Consider the following 15,982-nt stretch of genomic DNA (forward strand, 5'->3'; position numbering starts at 1 on the left):
CTTTGTGAGAATATGGGAGGGTCGTGTCATCGTCCGCTACAGCATGGTCACTTCTGTCCACTTTTTCTACTTCGAGTTGTTGCCTTTTTTCTTCTTTGTTGCTTGATTCCTTGAACTCCTTACCACTTCTCAACATGATAGCATTGAGTTGCTCCTTTGGACTTTCCTCAATATCACTTGGTAATGTTCCTTGAACTCTTCCCGCTAATATGTTGTGAATTTGCCCAATTTGAGTCTCAAGGTTCCTAATAGAGGCTGATTGATTTTGAACTAGGACGTCAATCTTCTCAAACCTCTTGCTTGTCTCTTCAATGAACTTGGTCAACACATTCTCTAAATTAGATTTTGGCTCTTGATTCTAAAAAATAGGAGGTTGTTTATGCTCGTTGTTGTTGCTCCACGAGAAGTTCGGGTGTTTCCTCCATTCTAGATTGTATGTGTTGGAATATGGATTCTCTTGCCCCCTTTGGAAATTATTGACGTAATTGGTTTGTTCAGGCTGAGCAAATGGGTTCCCTTCTTGACAATCCTTGAATGGATGATTTCCTGCACAAAGGTCACATGTTAGAGAAAAAAATTCAATTGCATTTATTTTTAACACATTACCTAGTTGCTTCTGGATGTTTGAAAGTTGAGCAGCCAACGCGGTGTAACCGTCAACTTCGTGCACTCTCACTGATCTCCTTGTTAGAGTTCTCTCCGAAGTCCTCATGTAATTATTTTTTGCCATCACTTTAATCAGATTGTATGCTTCCTCTGGTGTTTTATTGTTCAAGGCTCCTCCACTTGCAGCATCAATCATAACTTGAATAATTGGTAGCAACCCTTGGTAGAACGTTTGCACTTGTGACCAGATTGGTAAACCATGGTGAGGGCACCTCCGTAAGAGATCTTTATACCTTTCCCATGCTTCATACAATGACTCCAAGTCTTGTTGGTAAAAATTGGTAATCTCACTTCTCAACTTGGCAGACTTGGTAGGTGGAAAGTATTTAGCGAGGAACGCTTGAGCTAACTCGTTCCATGTCGTGATGCTCCTAGATGACAAAAAAATCAACCAAGCCTTAGCTTTATCTCGAAGAGAGAATGGGAAAAGCCTTAGCCTAATTGCGTCATCGGAGACCCCATTATGCCTGAATGTGTCGCACAACTCCAGAAAATTGGCGATATGAAAGTTGGGATCATCATTAGCCAACCCAACGAATTGGACCATCTGCTGAATCATTTGAAAAATTGCTGGCTTTATCTCGAAGGTATTTGCTTGAATTGGTGGTCTCCTGATGCTAGAATAGCACACTTCGACAGTAGGACTAGAGTAGTCCTTCAATGCTCTTTGAACAACTTCAACTCCTGTATCAACCATTGAACTAACTCCTCTATACAGTCCAACACTAAAAATCAAAGCACTAAAAACAAAAATAATTAAAAAAAATATATAATACAAACCAAATTAGCAACTAAACAGCTTGTATTGATATTGATAATATAAAAGCAATTCCCCAGCAACAGCGCCAAAAACTTGTTGATTTTCACAAGTGTACGAAATCGTGCAAGTAATAAAATCTATAAAACACGGATATCGAACCCAAGGGAATTACTATTATCAATTATCACTTAAACTATCATATTACTATTTGATCAATCCAAATTTTTATCGAGGAAAACCTAAATTAAATAAATGATTGAATTTAAAAAGAAAACTGAAAAGAGAACAATTAAAATAAACCTTTGGGTAAAAACAAGATGACTAGACCTAGGGCATAGACTTCACACCAACTCTTATTCATATGTATCGATCTCTTATACCAATTTTATTAAGCTCTTCTTACAGGTCAAACCCCCTAAATTTCCAATAACTTTCTCTCAAACAATTATCAGATTAACCCCCAATTACTAACCTGAATTATCTCTAATCAGATTTAAGCAACTGGAGATCATTACGCTCTATGGAGTTTACCAAAACCTCACAAGCCGCGGTAACCTATCTCTAGCGTTTCGCTCAACCTATGGTTTTACTACAGTAGATCAACTAAATATCATCTCTCGATCTCAACTTATTCCATTAGTTCATTCAATTCTTGGGCCCTTAAGAATCAAAAGCATTAGGAATAATAGTAAAACTTAGGAAGAATTCTTAATAAACATTAACAATCAAAGATCAATAAATAATTAAGAAATTGGGCTACATCTTAGCTCTAGAGAATAATTTTAGTTCATAATAAACATGAAAGAGACAATCATATTTATTAAAACAATCATCATGAGTTTATAAGAAAAGAACAAGGAAAACTTCTCTATATTGTGAATCAAAGCTCCAGAATTTCCAATACTTCTCTTCTCTGCAGATTTTTCTCCCTTTCTTCTCACCAAAGAATCCTCTAAATAATACTAAAAGACTTCTATTTATATCCCACAAGGGTTAGGGTTTGTTTTTCCTTAATTCTATTTGATTTGGAACCCTTAACCGTATTCTCCTGGCTAAAAACGGATAACAAGTTAGTGACTTTCATGACTGTGCCGTGGCACTGTGTTGTGGCACAGTAGCTACTAGAAAAAGTATGCCGCGACACAGTAGCTGCTGCTCTTTTCCCGCATCATTTCACTATTCTTCAAAGATGTTGATTTTTGAACTCGATAACGATGGAATTTGGAAAAGTTTTAAACATATGAAATGTAGCTCTTTGAATCCTTTTTCCAACAGTCCAAGAATAGTCTTAATCTGAGTCCTACAGCTCAAGATATTTTCAAACTAACAAGGCATGTGCAAGCTGGAACGTAATCTGGAATCTTCTCTTTACTTCAACTTCCATAACTTCTTCGATTCAACTCCGATTCTTGATCCATTTGTTTCCACTCGTAACTCATTCCGTTGCCAACATGATTCTTCATCCAAGCATAACATTTAAGAACTAGTGACCTGAAAAACACTCAAAAACACCCGTGATCCTATAAAAGGCAATTATGAAATATTAAGCAACTTTACCAAATTAAGCCTAATTTCTCACAATTAATCCCCCAAAAACCACTAACTAAATGTGTATTTTCAAGCTCTTATCATAAATATGGGAGAAAAACAAAACATTATTGAAACCTGAGCTGCTTATTGATAATGCCTTCACAAATGCTCGGCGATCCATGCTCGTAATACGACTTTACCATTGAGCTATTCTAGGTTGAAAGTTTCTGGTGCGAGCTTTTCAGAGATCCTGAATGGACCTTCCCATTCTTTAGGAAACCCACCAAATTATTTGCTAGCTCATCGCTCAGACTACTACCAATTTTTAGTACATGAGTTGGGTCTTCCTCACTGACAGATACTTCTCGTAGCTCTTCTGTTGGCCCTGCTATGGGCTTTTCTTTATAGATGTGAGGATCTATAGTGTCCTCCAGAGGTCCGGGGTTTGCTCAGACTTTGAGATGACCATGGTTCTCGGGAGTGGCAATTTTAATGCTGTAACAACTACTGTAACTAATACAATGCATGCATAATAACAATAGAAAATTGGGCCCAAAAAAACTTTCTTTTCATTATAAGTCATATGTCTTTTATATACAAAGAGTATTGTTTACAAAAAGTCATTTTAAAAGACAAAACAGGGGAAACAGTGTAGCTATTGCTCCTCACTTGCCGACGCCCTCAGACTGCATCATCACCTAGATCCTGCATCCACAAAGGAAAAATAACGGGGTGAGCACAAAATAATACTCAGTAAGTAAAACCCTCTATCTGTCTATCCCCGTATGTATTACTCTTAATTCTTTCCTCACACTTTCTATTGTTTCCTACTAAACGTCATGGCCTCATCTTACCGGAGGTACGGCCGGATGGCGTTCACACAGCACCATCTCACTCTTCATGACTATCGGGTGGAATTCACACAGCACCAACCCGTTCTTAGTGACTACCAAGTGGGGATCACGAAGCACCTACCTGGTTTTCGTAACTATCGGGTGGAGACCACATAGCACCTACCCGTTCCTCATTACTTTCAGGTAAGAATCACCAAGCATTAACCCGTTCCTAATCACTATCGGGTGATGATCACAAAGCATCAACCCACTTCTAATAAATGTCGGGTGATGATCACAAAGCATCTACCCTTTTCTCATAACTAACCGAGTGATGATCACAAAGCATCTACCCGTTTCTACTAACTATCGAGTGATGATCACAAAGTATCAACCCATTTCTAATGGCTATTCAGGTGGTGATCACAAAGCATAAACCCGATTCTCATAACTTTCGGGTGATGATCACAAAGCATCCACCCTTTTTCTAATCCTCTTCTCATTCACTCTATTCTAGCACTTCTCATTCCCTCTACCTTTAGAGTAGTTGCATCCACAAAGTTCTCTACTCATAGAGCAAGTGCATACACAAAGTTTCCTACTCTTTCTTAGGTCACTTCTCAATGCACAAATAATGCATATGGATGGTTCATCTCCATTAATGCACTTATGAAATACCAACATGCAATGTTGCAAGAATTAAGGTTCACTACTCATACTCAAACCTCTATTAGGCATTTCATCAAACAACTCAAGTGCATCATAAAACTCTACTATAACAATAATTCTAAATCTTTCTCTAACCATCCAAAATGGGGAGAAACCCCCTCACATAGCCACATAACCTGCCAAAGAAAGACACTTCCAAAAGGGTTCCACAATACCCCTTCAATTCCATCTCAAACTACCTTTCCAACCCACAACTCACTTCTTATATTTGAAAGGTATAAACAATCACAAAGCACTAGAAATCTCTATTTAAGCCTCAATAACATGGCATATAACATGTATATAACATACATACATAAGTGCTATCAAAACCCTAATCAAGAAAATTCTCAAATCTCAACTTGGGTTGGGATTTACTTACCTTGTTATGGAGAGACTTCACTAACTCTTCCTTTCACTTGGTTTGCTTGACTTTTTCTCTACTCTTAAACAAAAGAACAAAAACCCTCAATATTCAATATATACTAAAACTCACAAAGCTTCACAACCAAAGCAAGAATCCTTACCTTAGGATGCCTTAGGTTGATTTTCTACCCCAAATCACTCCAAAAGCCCTTTAAAACTCCTTGATCAAAAGAAAGAGAAATTGAGAGGAAGCAAGAGAGGAGAGTGGCGTTGGAGAAGAAGAATGAAGGGTTTGCAATGTCTTAAATCCTTTTAATGAAATTTATACACAAGCATTCCCATTTTGCCCTTACTCTTTTTTAGGAATTCTATCTATATCCTTTGATTCATTACAAACACACCCCCATATCAACATATTCTCCATGAAAATTCCTTACATTTTACTCCCCACTTTTCCTGCTAATTAGGGGTAGAATGGTCAAATTACCCTTAGGGAAGAAAATATCTAAAACTTAACAAACATTTTGGTCGGCCTGTCTCCGCGGCGAGGAAACTTTTGTCGCCGCGGCGAAACTGTCTAGTAGCTTCCCCGTGGCTTCAACACCTCTTCGCCGCGGCGAAGATTGGAACACTGAACTTCTTCTATTTTTAACCAATTTCAGGGCAAGTCTTCAACATACACTTGATCAAAGGTCAACCAAACAATAATACCAAGAAACCAACTCAAATAAGAGCAAAAGAAGAAAGAATAACTACGCACCCAAGTGGAGCGTTACAAATGCAGCATAAATAGCCCGGTTGTAACACTACTGAGATTCTTTTCTGCAGCTCCTGATCATTGCATCCCCACCTGGAGTTGGGAATCTCATTGCCTGGCAATGTATCGAGTTGATTGTACTCAGATCATCCAGGATCGGTTTTCCAAGGATTACATTGTAAGTGGTTGGGCAGTCTATTACTAAGAATTTTGTCATCACTGTCTTGATCTTAGGTTCTGCCCCCCGGGTCATGGGTAAGTCGATTGTTCCCTTGGGGACTAGGCTGTCCTCAATGAATCCATAAAGCGACGATTGACATGCCCTTAGATCTCGTTTTGTGAATCTTATTTCTCGGAAAGCTCTCAAGAAAATGATGTTCGTTGCACTACTATTATCGACCATCACCCTGAGTACTCAGGCGTTGCCGATCCTTGATGCTATCAGGATCGTGTCATGATTATGGCGAGGAAAATTTTCACATTCATCCATGGTGAACCTTGTCACCTCACTCTCTTGTCTTTGCTGCTTTGACGACTTCTATTCATAGCTCATTACTCGGGGGACCGAGTCTATTTTGGCCTCTCGAGCATATTGCTCGCGAGAGCACTGTAATATCCCACTTGAGATACGTATTTAAGATTTGCTGTATTAGTTAAAATTTTATTGTTTCAACTTTAATTGAGTTTGTATGTTGAGTTGGTTGAATTGTTGCCTTGAAATTGGTTGAGTTTTGGTGAATTTTGTAATTCTATTTTTTTCTGGGTTTATTATTATTTTTTTCTTTGTGAGGAGGAGGAGTTGCACCCACGGGTAGGTTCTGCCCTGTTTCGCCGAGGCGACGTAAAGTTCTTCGCCGCGGCGACGAGCCTAAGACAAAGTTTCTTGAGTTTTCTAGAGAATTCTTCTTTTGGGGCACAATGACCATTCTACCCCTAATTAGTAGGAAAAGTGGGGAGTAAAATGAAAGAAAATTTAGTAGAGATTGTGTTTGGATGGGGGTGTATTTGTAAAGAATCAAAGGATATAGATGGAATTTCCAAGGAAGGACAAGGGCAAAATGGGAAATGATGCTTATAATATGAACTAAAAAGGGTTAAGTGTAGAGAAACCCTTTATTTCTTCATTTCACCGCCTCTTCCATTTACCCATTTTCTCTCAATTTCTCCATCTAATCTTCCAAGATTTCTAAGGGATTTAAGAGGGGTTTTGAGTAGAGATTTCATCTAAAGCATCCTAAGGTAAGAATTCATGCTTTAGATGTGAGTTTTCTTATAATTGTAGTGAAGTCTTATTGGGTTGTTGCTGTCCTTGTGGTTGTTTTGAGTTGTAGAGAAGAGACAAGACCACAAAGGGAAGGAAAAGTGCTAAAGAATTCATCTTTGCACAAGGTAAGTAAATCCTACCAACTTGAGTTTTGAATAAGCTTTTGTGTAGAGATGTATGCATGTATCAGTATGTAGTATGCTTGATGAGAAATTGAGTTGAGATGAGTAGCTATTTTGTAGTTGTTGGATAGATTCCATGTATGAGAAGTGTTTTAATGTGTATTGAGAAATGGATTTGAGATGAAGTTTGAGAGATGTTGTGTGAAGCTTTTTGGAAGTGCTTTTCTTGACAGGGATTATGAGTATTTGAGGGAGTTTTTCCCCATTTTGGATGGCTAGAGAATGAAGTATAGTAGTAATTTTAGTAGAGTGTTTATATGCACATGAGTTGTTTGATGAAATGCCTAAGTGAAATCTGCCCTGTCACTGCCGTAACTTTCTCAGTAATTTTTGGGTATCTTACGGTTTGAACTGGGCTGAGACCAAAACAGAGAAGTTATAGCCCTGTTTCTAAGCTTTTAAAACGAGACCAAAACCATAGCAATCCGAGGTGTATAGCACAAGTTATGGCCGTTTTAGTGTGACCTGTGCAGAATGACGGTTTTGAGGAAATCTTGTGGTTGGCATTTCATTAGTGCATTAGGGAGCATGAGTTAGCTCTACACCTTTGTTTACACACTTGAGAAGTAGCTTGAGATTTAGTAAAGAATTTGAGTATAAGTTCTTTAAGAGTTAAGAGAAAGAGAATAGAGTAGGTTGTGCGATGGGGAACCCGTGAGTAATGGGTAGAGTATTCCCGCATGTACGCCGCATTGAGAGAGCAGCATGAGTATCAGATAGAGAAGTGGTGTAGCTCGTGAGAGTGCATGCGGATAAGGGCTATACCCGAGTACCCGAGAGAGAGATTATAGACTCACATGGCCAAGGGTTCCGAATCCATGCATAACCGAGTCCGATCGGCTAGAATGAGTAGAGGTCACGTAGAGTGGGAGCGAGTCCCGGCCGTGCCTCCGGTAAGATGGGGTCGTGACTTACTAAAGAGGTAATAGAAAAGAGTTCTAAGAGAAAGAGAAAAAGAGAGAAGTGCCCAAAGAGAAATTGAATGAGGAGTTGTAAGGAAAGAATTAGAGAGAGAGAGTTACGGGGCTAGCATGAGTAAAGGATTTACTTACTGAGCATTATTTTAGTGCTCACCCCGTTGTTTTCCTATGTTTTGCAGGACCTAGGTGAGGACACTGTCAGATAGATGTCGGCGTTCGAGAAGAAGCGGTTACACTGTCCTTTATGTTTTTGATGACTTTTGTATATGTTATACATTTTGTGTAAAAATGTATATGTTTGTAAAGAATATGTATATATGTTTAATAAAAGAAAAATTTGGGCCCAATTTCTTTATGTTATTTTATATGTATTTCATTATAAGCTTTTGAGTAGTAGTGGCTATTACAAGCACCTTGAGCTCCCTGGAATGTCAGGACCCCTATAGATCATGCCCACCACGACCTCTTTGTTGGCTAGGGTTTTCTGGACCTAATTATTCTACTTGTTTGTATTTTTACGATCTGGTGCCTCCTTAACAAATTCTTTTTGGTGACCCCTTCAAATCAAATCTTTGATGGCATCCTTTAAAGTCTAACACTCATTGGTGTTATGTCCAATGTCCCGATGATATCAACAATAATTATGCCTATCTCTTCTGCCCAAAGCCCCCCTCATTCTTTCTAAAGCAGGCAGTCTTTTAGCCTCATGGGAGAATTCATATATATGAGCTATGTCCCGAGTGAGGGGGGTGTATTCTACATATCGCGAGAATTTCCCCGCGATTTTTTGTTTTTTGCCTCTTTTAGAACCTATTATGATCTTTGTCATTGCGGTCTTGGCCCTTCCGTTTATCTGCTGGGCGATCTTGTCTCCTATCCAAGGCTCTTCACAGTGAGCTTTTGGCTAAGGCGGTTAGCGAGCTTTCTACTTGTTGATGTTTAACAGCCTTTTGATAAAATTTTGCCAGGCTCACATGGTCTTCATTTTGGAGCTCTTTCCACAACTCTGTCTACGACCTGATGCCTGCAATTAGCAAAGTCCGGATTTATTCTTCGAGTGCATTCGTGACCTTTGCTTGGCATTCTGGAACCTCGTCAGATATGAGGTTAGTGTTTCATCTCTCTCCTAAAAAATATTGCTCAGGTAGCTGAGCGGCATCACTCCGGCGACCATTATCTTTGTCTTCTCTTATGGGTTGTTTACCTGGTCACCTCCCGGTGTTAGTTTACCCACAAGGCTCTCGTTCATGGGCAGAATGTGCCTGGCAGTGCTAGGATCGTCGGTCGTTCCTCAGTGTCGACGAACCAAATTGGTCGTCAGCTGAGTTCCAACCTGTTGGGGTGATGACAGTGAAGCGTAGCCGATCAAGGTCTTGGGGAGCCAGTTGCTGATTTTTAACTCAGCCATGTTTTCTTGCACCGCCTGTGCAACCATCGTTCTAATCATCTCCACCAATTGGCCATTCTTGGGATTTGACGTCCCTGCCCCCAACTGGTTCGCAACCTGCTGCATTGGTGGTCTTAGTGGTCGATGCCCTGCGATGTCTTGGTGTACCTCCTGGTGGGTGGTCTCCAGGTTGTTATGGTTTCTAGGAATGGTCTTTGATCTGGTTCGAACCATCGTGGGCCTTGAGTGATCGGGTCACTAGGGTTTTTTTGCAAAAAATTCTGAAATTTGGCAAAGACCCTCCTTCTAACGCCAAATGTTGATGCAAAAAATACACCAACTAGAGCGACCTAATTGACCTTGACAGAATCAAAGTAGGTGTGTGCGTGATTACGAGTAACCAACAATGTAGTGAATTGGAAACGGTAAAATAAATAACACAGAGAGTTTTTAAAGTGGTTTGGCAAGTTATACTCTTGAGCTTACGTCCACTGTTCTTTGTATTTGTTGTGAGAGCTTACAATAATAATCCTAGAACAATTTGCTAACCCCTTTCTCATCATTGGAGGGGGTTTATATACAGATTTTGTACAAAGGAAAGAGCAAAAATAAAGGGATTACAATTAAGATTGAAATACAACTCCAATATTCTCGTTATCTGTGAGCTGGTTGAACAACTGCAGTGATTGGTCGCTACTAGCTGGTGCTAGGTTGAGCTACATCTCGACGAGCTTATGATGGGACGGACAATCGATTAAGTTGAACTAATTATGGATCGAGCTATAACCTCGTAATTCTCAGAGCTTGATCGAAAAATCACACACAACACCCATGAAACATGTGGGCACGGCTATGATGGTTGCACTCAAGTTGCAGAAGAACACTACTTCTAAATTTGATAGGTACATCTTAAGCACATCCGTCTGTTAGTTCATAAAATTTATGTTTAATTTGAAACTTCTTTGATCTAATTTTAGAATACAATAAACAAGTAAGATTAATGATATCTGAATGATATACCTGGATAATGTAAAAGAATGAAAAGAGTATGTATTCAGCGGCAAGCAAAAAGGCGCCGAGGACCCAATTTGACTGTGAGGAGGCAAGAGGCCGTTGAAGTGACAGTGATTGTGTTTAAGATGAGGACAATATTGTTGGGCCTTTATAAAGAACCACCACCTGATATTGATACTATGGTGCCACGTGCCAATGACTTTAGCTTGAGTGCTTGCATTCATTAAATTTAGCTTTTCCATCCTTTTTGGAATAGAGATTGAAGATGGTCACCAAGAAGAAAGGAATTCACAACAGTAAGTAGTCAAAGTACCTTGGTTTTAAGATAAATAAAAATGTCTCTCATATGGTGCGACAACTCTGCCATCTTTTTCTTTTTTCTTTTTTTCTTTTTATTTTTTTATTTTTTTTTTATTAAAAAAAAAACTAAATTATGCTATATGGTCAATGTTTTTATTACAAATCACGGTATTTTGGTTTTATATAATTACAAAAATAATTAGGGTAATTAAAACATACTTACATTTGATCAAAATACTAGAAGTTAAATTCCAAAAGTTTATATCAGTGACCATTTAATTATTAATTTGTCCGCAATTCAACATTTTACCCTATAGACTATTTTATTATTTGATCATCAATAATTGAGATGTTTACTAAAGTTGCAAAATAAATTAATAAAAGTAGCCAACAACAGAGTACAATTAATAATCAATTAAATTAAGATTATTAAACAATATTATTCTAGTCTTGGGGTGTTAAGAAATTAACACATTTAACTGGTCCACTTATACTCTACAGAAAATTTAAATAAATTTTAAGCATAGTTAATTAATCGAATTGTAAGGAAGAAGAAATAATAGAAACCTGAAAATGACTGCAAGAATGAAGGTAAAAGCAGGAGTGAGGTTGCTCATGGCTGAAGCAAGAGTCGGAGAGCTGTAAGCTATTTCCTTATAGCTAAATATCCGAGCTAAGCACCTGTCTTCCAGAAACAATAAAAGCCCTCAACTCCAAGGTCAGACCTCCAAACAACGAAAAACAGATTAAGGAAATTTGCTGTATGCATACCCAATAAGGCCGAGGAAGCAGATTCTAGAAATAAGAGGAAACTTGATTAATGGAAGCAGCCTTGAAGTTCTACGAAAGAAGAGGGCAACCGGGAGGAGAACGAGCGTGCCAATAGCATAAGAGTAGAAGATGAAGACATAATAGCTCATCCCTTTCAAAGTAGCTGCTTTGTAGATTACGTTGACGCCAACATTGGCGGACTCTAAACTAACCATGGCTGCGAAGAGTAATATCTCCTTCCATAAATCGCCCCTGTCCATCTTCCTTTCTCTTCCTTTCCTTAATTCTCAGATCTTTCAGAACCTTAATTCTAACTTTTTATCAGCATCTTGGGTCATCGTGATATGAAAAGATCCTTCTCCCTTTATTTATTAATGTTATTTAATATCAAATTATGGATGGTGATCACATAGGGTGTGTTTGTTCCCCTTAATATCAAATTACTGCACATATGATGGTTGAGCTCAGGTTGTAGAGGAACACAACTTCGAACTCTGATGGGTACATCTTAATCACTTCAGTCTGTTTAATTCAGAGAACTCATGCTTTACTTACTACTCTTTAAATTAATTTTAACATAATACTACACGTACAGACTTATGTATATAAATTAATGTGATACAAATTCAATAAAAATAAATACATCTAACAAATTAGTAATGATTGATATATAAGTAAAATACCTGGATAATATACCAGAAAGAAAAAAGTAGATATTCAACAGAAAGCAAAAGGCCACCAATGACCCAGTTTGATAGAGAGGAGCCGAGGAGAAATTGAAGTGAAGCTGGATGTGTAGAAGATGAAGATAAGATTGTTGGGCCTTTATAAAGAATCACCACCAGTGCCCCCGATATTGATGCTATTGTGCCAATGATTTTTGCTTGAGGTTTTGCACTCCTTAAAATTAACCTTTCCATCCTTTTTGAGGCATATAATTGGGGAAAAAAAAAAAAACAGAGATTGAAGATGACCACCAAGAAGAAATTAAGGAACTCACAAGAGTAAGAAATCTAATAATTACCCTTGGATCCACTTCCTGGACAACCATATATAACATCATGCATGTTTTCTTTTTGAGATTGATGGATGTTCTCAAAACTTTGATAAATAGTTTGTTTTATTTGTTTAATAAATTTTATTTTTTGAAATTTAAATGAACATTTTATCTAATAATATAGTTTTATTGAAATGACTAATGATGACACAAATTTTTGTTTTGCTAAGACATATTTTTTTTTTTTTTAAGTATGGCAATGGCTGTGGTTGTGCCTGCTTGAGTTTGGGTTTTGGATGGTTTTATTTTCTTGGTTGATGAAGTGGTGGAAGAGCATAGATTTTTGTTAAACTGTGTTGGTGATTTAGGTGGATTTTTGTTGCTGAGTTTTGTAAATAAATGCAGTTCAAAAATTGCTGGAGATGATTGTTTAACTACGGAGTTGTGGCCTGGGAAATCTGGCTTTTATTTTCTGTAGCAGTTTTGTAAAATGTTTTAATTGTTTAATTATTCAATTATTATTTTATTTCATCTTTTATTTTTTTAATTTGAAAATGAGGGGTATTATTGTTGACGAAAACTTTAGGGTGGATTCTCTCTATGATAACGACATGACCTAGAAATTAATTTACTGTTTGATCACCAATCATAGAGATATTAAACTCGCTCAATCGGAGTATCCAAATTCCAACACCAATCATGATAATATTGCATATTAAAACTATTCAATATCTGTATCGCCCCTGAGGTTTCTCCGATAAACAATATGTCCCTCAGGTATTTAAAATAACAATATACCCCTTAGTTTTAGTGGTTGTCTGACTATGTCAAGCCAAGAAAATGACTAATTCTAATTGAACCCTATCTCATCTTCTAAACCAAAAAAAGAGAATAACATAACCATAACTCACACCTTAGATCATCACCATGCCTCACAGCGTCACATCCTTTGCCTTGAACCATTGCCATGCCCCAACAACAGTCCACCCCCTTCTCCAAACCAACACCACGTCAACCATGACGAAGTAAAATCAACAAAAAGAAAAAAGAAAATTTGCCTCTGCCACAACAAACAAAAATTACAAAAAGAAATATTCTAGTTCACCACCATCATCACAACAAATCAAGGTAAGGAGAATGAGGGTAATTTTTATTTTTATTTTTATGAGCTTACGCACACCTCAACTAATCATCTAAGATCCTGAAACTATCTGTCGAATAAGAGCTCTAGTGGTCACTCCTATTAGCAACCGAGGAGGGACTCGAACTCAAGACCTCTTGAGTAATAACCTAAGAGTCTCTATTGAATTAGTCGACCACCCAAGGGTTGGTTTATTTTTAATACCTGAGGGATAAATTGAATAAACTCTATTTCAGTGAGCGGTTGTTAAGCGAACTCTATTTCAGTGGGTTGTTGTTAAGCAATTACAATCACAGACTTTCCACTTTCATAAATATTATATACTATACTACAGGAATTTCCAATAAATTAAATGTTAAGGATGAATTAATTAAAATTAATGAGGAAGAAGAAACAACAAAAACCTGAAAATGACTGCAAAGTGTGAAGGTAAAAGCAGGAGTGATGTTGCTCATGGCTGAAGCAAGCGTAGGAGAGCTGTAAGCTATTCCCTTAGAGCCAAGTATCTGAGCCAAAGACCTGCCTTCCAAAGCATTAATTAAAACTCTTTGATTTCAGGCAATTCCAAACTATAAGAGATTAAAGAAAAATACCCAATAAGACCAAGCAAGCAGATTCTAAAGATGAACGGGAACCTGACTGATGGAAGCACCGTTGAACTACTCCTGCAATAGAGATTGAATTTGAGAAGATCATAGTGAATATATATATATATATGAAGGATTGGATGATTAGAAGATTGAGAGAAAATAACCTGCGAAACTAGAAGGCAAAAGGGAGGAGGACAAGTGTGGCAATAGCGAAAGAGTAGGTGATGAAGCCATAGTTGCTCATTCCTTTCAAAGTAGCTTCTTTGTAGATTACACTTAAGCCCACACCGGAGCACTCTAAACTAACCATGGTTGCGAAGAGTAATATCTCCTTCCATAGATTTCTCCTGTCCATCTTCCTCTCCTCAAAGTAGCTAATAATTTATTTTGAGTCAAGACGTGATATTTAATTTATTTTTATATTTAGAGGAAGAATTTGATTTCAATGTTTAAAATACTATATGTGGATGTGCTAATTTTTATTAAGGTTTCAAACCGTATATTTTGGATTGAATGAGAGGTGACATCTGAAAGACATTTGGAAAATATAGCACCCATATTTTCAGTTCCCATATAAGAAGTTTTGTGGATATATTCAACCTTTGGTTTGATGAAAGTCACAATTTGGTTTTGTAAAAATGAGAAGTCATTCTGTACTCTTTGTCAATGCACTTCCTTAGTTACCCACTGCTAAATGGTGTAATTTTTTGCCTTTTAATTAGAAAGAAAGTCCAAAAGAAAATGATTCACTGGCCTTGGCCAATATTATAAGCTCCAAAACACTTACGTTGATTGCTTAATTACATACATGACATCCAAAATTGTGCTCTTTATTGTCTTCCCGTTTCAGTTTCTTCATTAGCTCTCTACTTAGCAAGCTTACAGACATCCACATCCATTTTTGTTGCACCTTGAAGAAGGATTCAATTTAATTTGCGTTTGTGCTGGATTCAATAGGCCTCTTATGTATCTTCAACTTTTTTTTAGGTAAACCCAATAATAACTTCTTCTGTGACTCAAAAACAAGACCTCTGTGTATAGCTAACCCCAATGGCTAAAGGTTTTGTCATCGGCAACAAGGGAGAGATGTATATTCAACTTTAAAGCTCTCAACAAAGGGCTCTTACTCTCACTGTTAATTGCAACAACGCTAGAGTCCTCCTGATTGGCCATTCCCCATAAAGCACTATAAAATCTTATACATATTATTACTACTCCAATAACGTTGCAATTAAATATAATATATCACAAGACCTATCCTAGCCTTGTCAATCTCATAGGATCCTGGCATTCCTATAAGACTCAAGAGACTAAGACGAGTCGTATATGAGTATCAAAAAATGGTGCATATCATAAATTCTGAATCTTAAAATCACAAATATTGGGTTTCAAGCCCTACAAACAACACATATGGAAATATGCATTTTATAAGTCTGTGGATGATAACCTTCATGCAATTTACATCATTATGTGCTACATGACATGCAAAATGAACTATGTCACATGGGCCCAACCTCGAGTGGAAATCACTACTCAACATGATCCTTGTGATGACTTGGAGGGGGAAATTTTTATAAAAGGATGAGCTGAAAGACTCAGTGAGTGGATAAGTTTATAAAAAGCTTTTCCTTTTAATACTATTTCACTTAGTTTATATGAATAAACCATTCAATATTACCAGTAAATTATCTTCACTGGCAGAACTTTAGAAACTAATAAATTTTAAGTACACTATCTATCAAGGAATTTTCTTTATTATTATTATCTTTATTATTATTATCTTGATTTCTTAACTC

The 15,982-nt window shown here is 37.4% G+C and overlaps 1 protein-coding gene, 1 non-coding gene and 1 pseudogene across 3 annotated transcripts; 1 reads left to right on the plus strand and 2 right to left on the minus strand.

Annotated features, from left to right (window-relative positions):
• The first annotated feature begins 860 nt into the window (after positions 1–860).
• On the plus strand, positions 861–967 carry LOC116119759. Its single transcript, XR_004126440.1, has one exon. It is a non-coding gene; the product is annotated as a small nucleolar RNA R71 (small nucleolar RNA).
• A 9,194-nt stretch (positions 968–10,161) lies between these two features.
• On the minus strand, positions 10,162–11,779 carry LOC116119743 (WAT1-related protein At5g40240-like). Of its 2 annotated transcripts, XM_031405677.1 has the most exons (4): positions 11,459–11,779; positions 11,255–11,368; positions 10,394–10,564; positions 10,162–10,296 (listed from the first exon to the last, which is right to left on the minus strand). In XM_031405677.1, exons 1-4 carry the CDS (start codon positions 11,716–11,718, stop codon positions 10,263–10,265), a joined length of 579 nt encoding a protein of 192 aa, XP_031261537.1. In that variant the 5' UTR covers positions 11,719–11,779; the 3' UTR covers positions 10,162–10,262. The 2 variants fall into 2 exon arrangements, 1 of the variants encoding a protein (XP_031261537.1); XR_004126438.1 differs by lacking the exons at positions 10,162–10,296; positions 10,394–10,564 and adding an exon at positions 10,577–10,630 and having other exon boundaries at positions 11,255–11,568.
• Positions 11,780–11,893: 114 nt separating this feature from the next.
• Positions 11,894–14,496, minus strand: LOC116119746 (annotated as a pseudogene).
• Positions 14,497–15,982: the final 1,486 nt, after the last annotated feature.

The sequence above is a fragment of the Pistacia vera genome, unplaced genomic scaffold (assembly GCF_008641045.1).
Source record: "Pistacia vera cultivar Batoury unplaced genomic scaffold, PisVer_v2 Contig904, whole genome shotgun sequence".
NCBI classification, from domain to species: Eukaryota; Viridiplantae; Streptophyta; class Magnoliopsida; order Sapindales; family Anacardiaceae; genus Pistacia; species Pistacia vera.

What these genes read in the sequence shown, in the direction of transcription:
- LOC116119743 (XM_031405677.1), bottom strand. Translation starts at nt 11,718, where the DNA reads ATGGACAGGGGCGATTTATGGAAGGAGATATTACTCTTCGCAGCCATG. An exon ending in ATTCTTGCAGTCATTTTCAG is followed by an intron (nt 10,565 to 11,254) that starts GTTTCTATTATT and finishes GTGGCACCATAG; the next exon opens with TATCAATATCAGGTGGTGGT. An exon ending in CATTCTTTTACATTATCCAG is followed by an intron (nt 10,297 to 10,393) that starts GTATATCATTCA and finishes ATGAACTAACAG; the next exon opens with ACGGATGTGCTTAAGATGTA.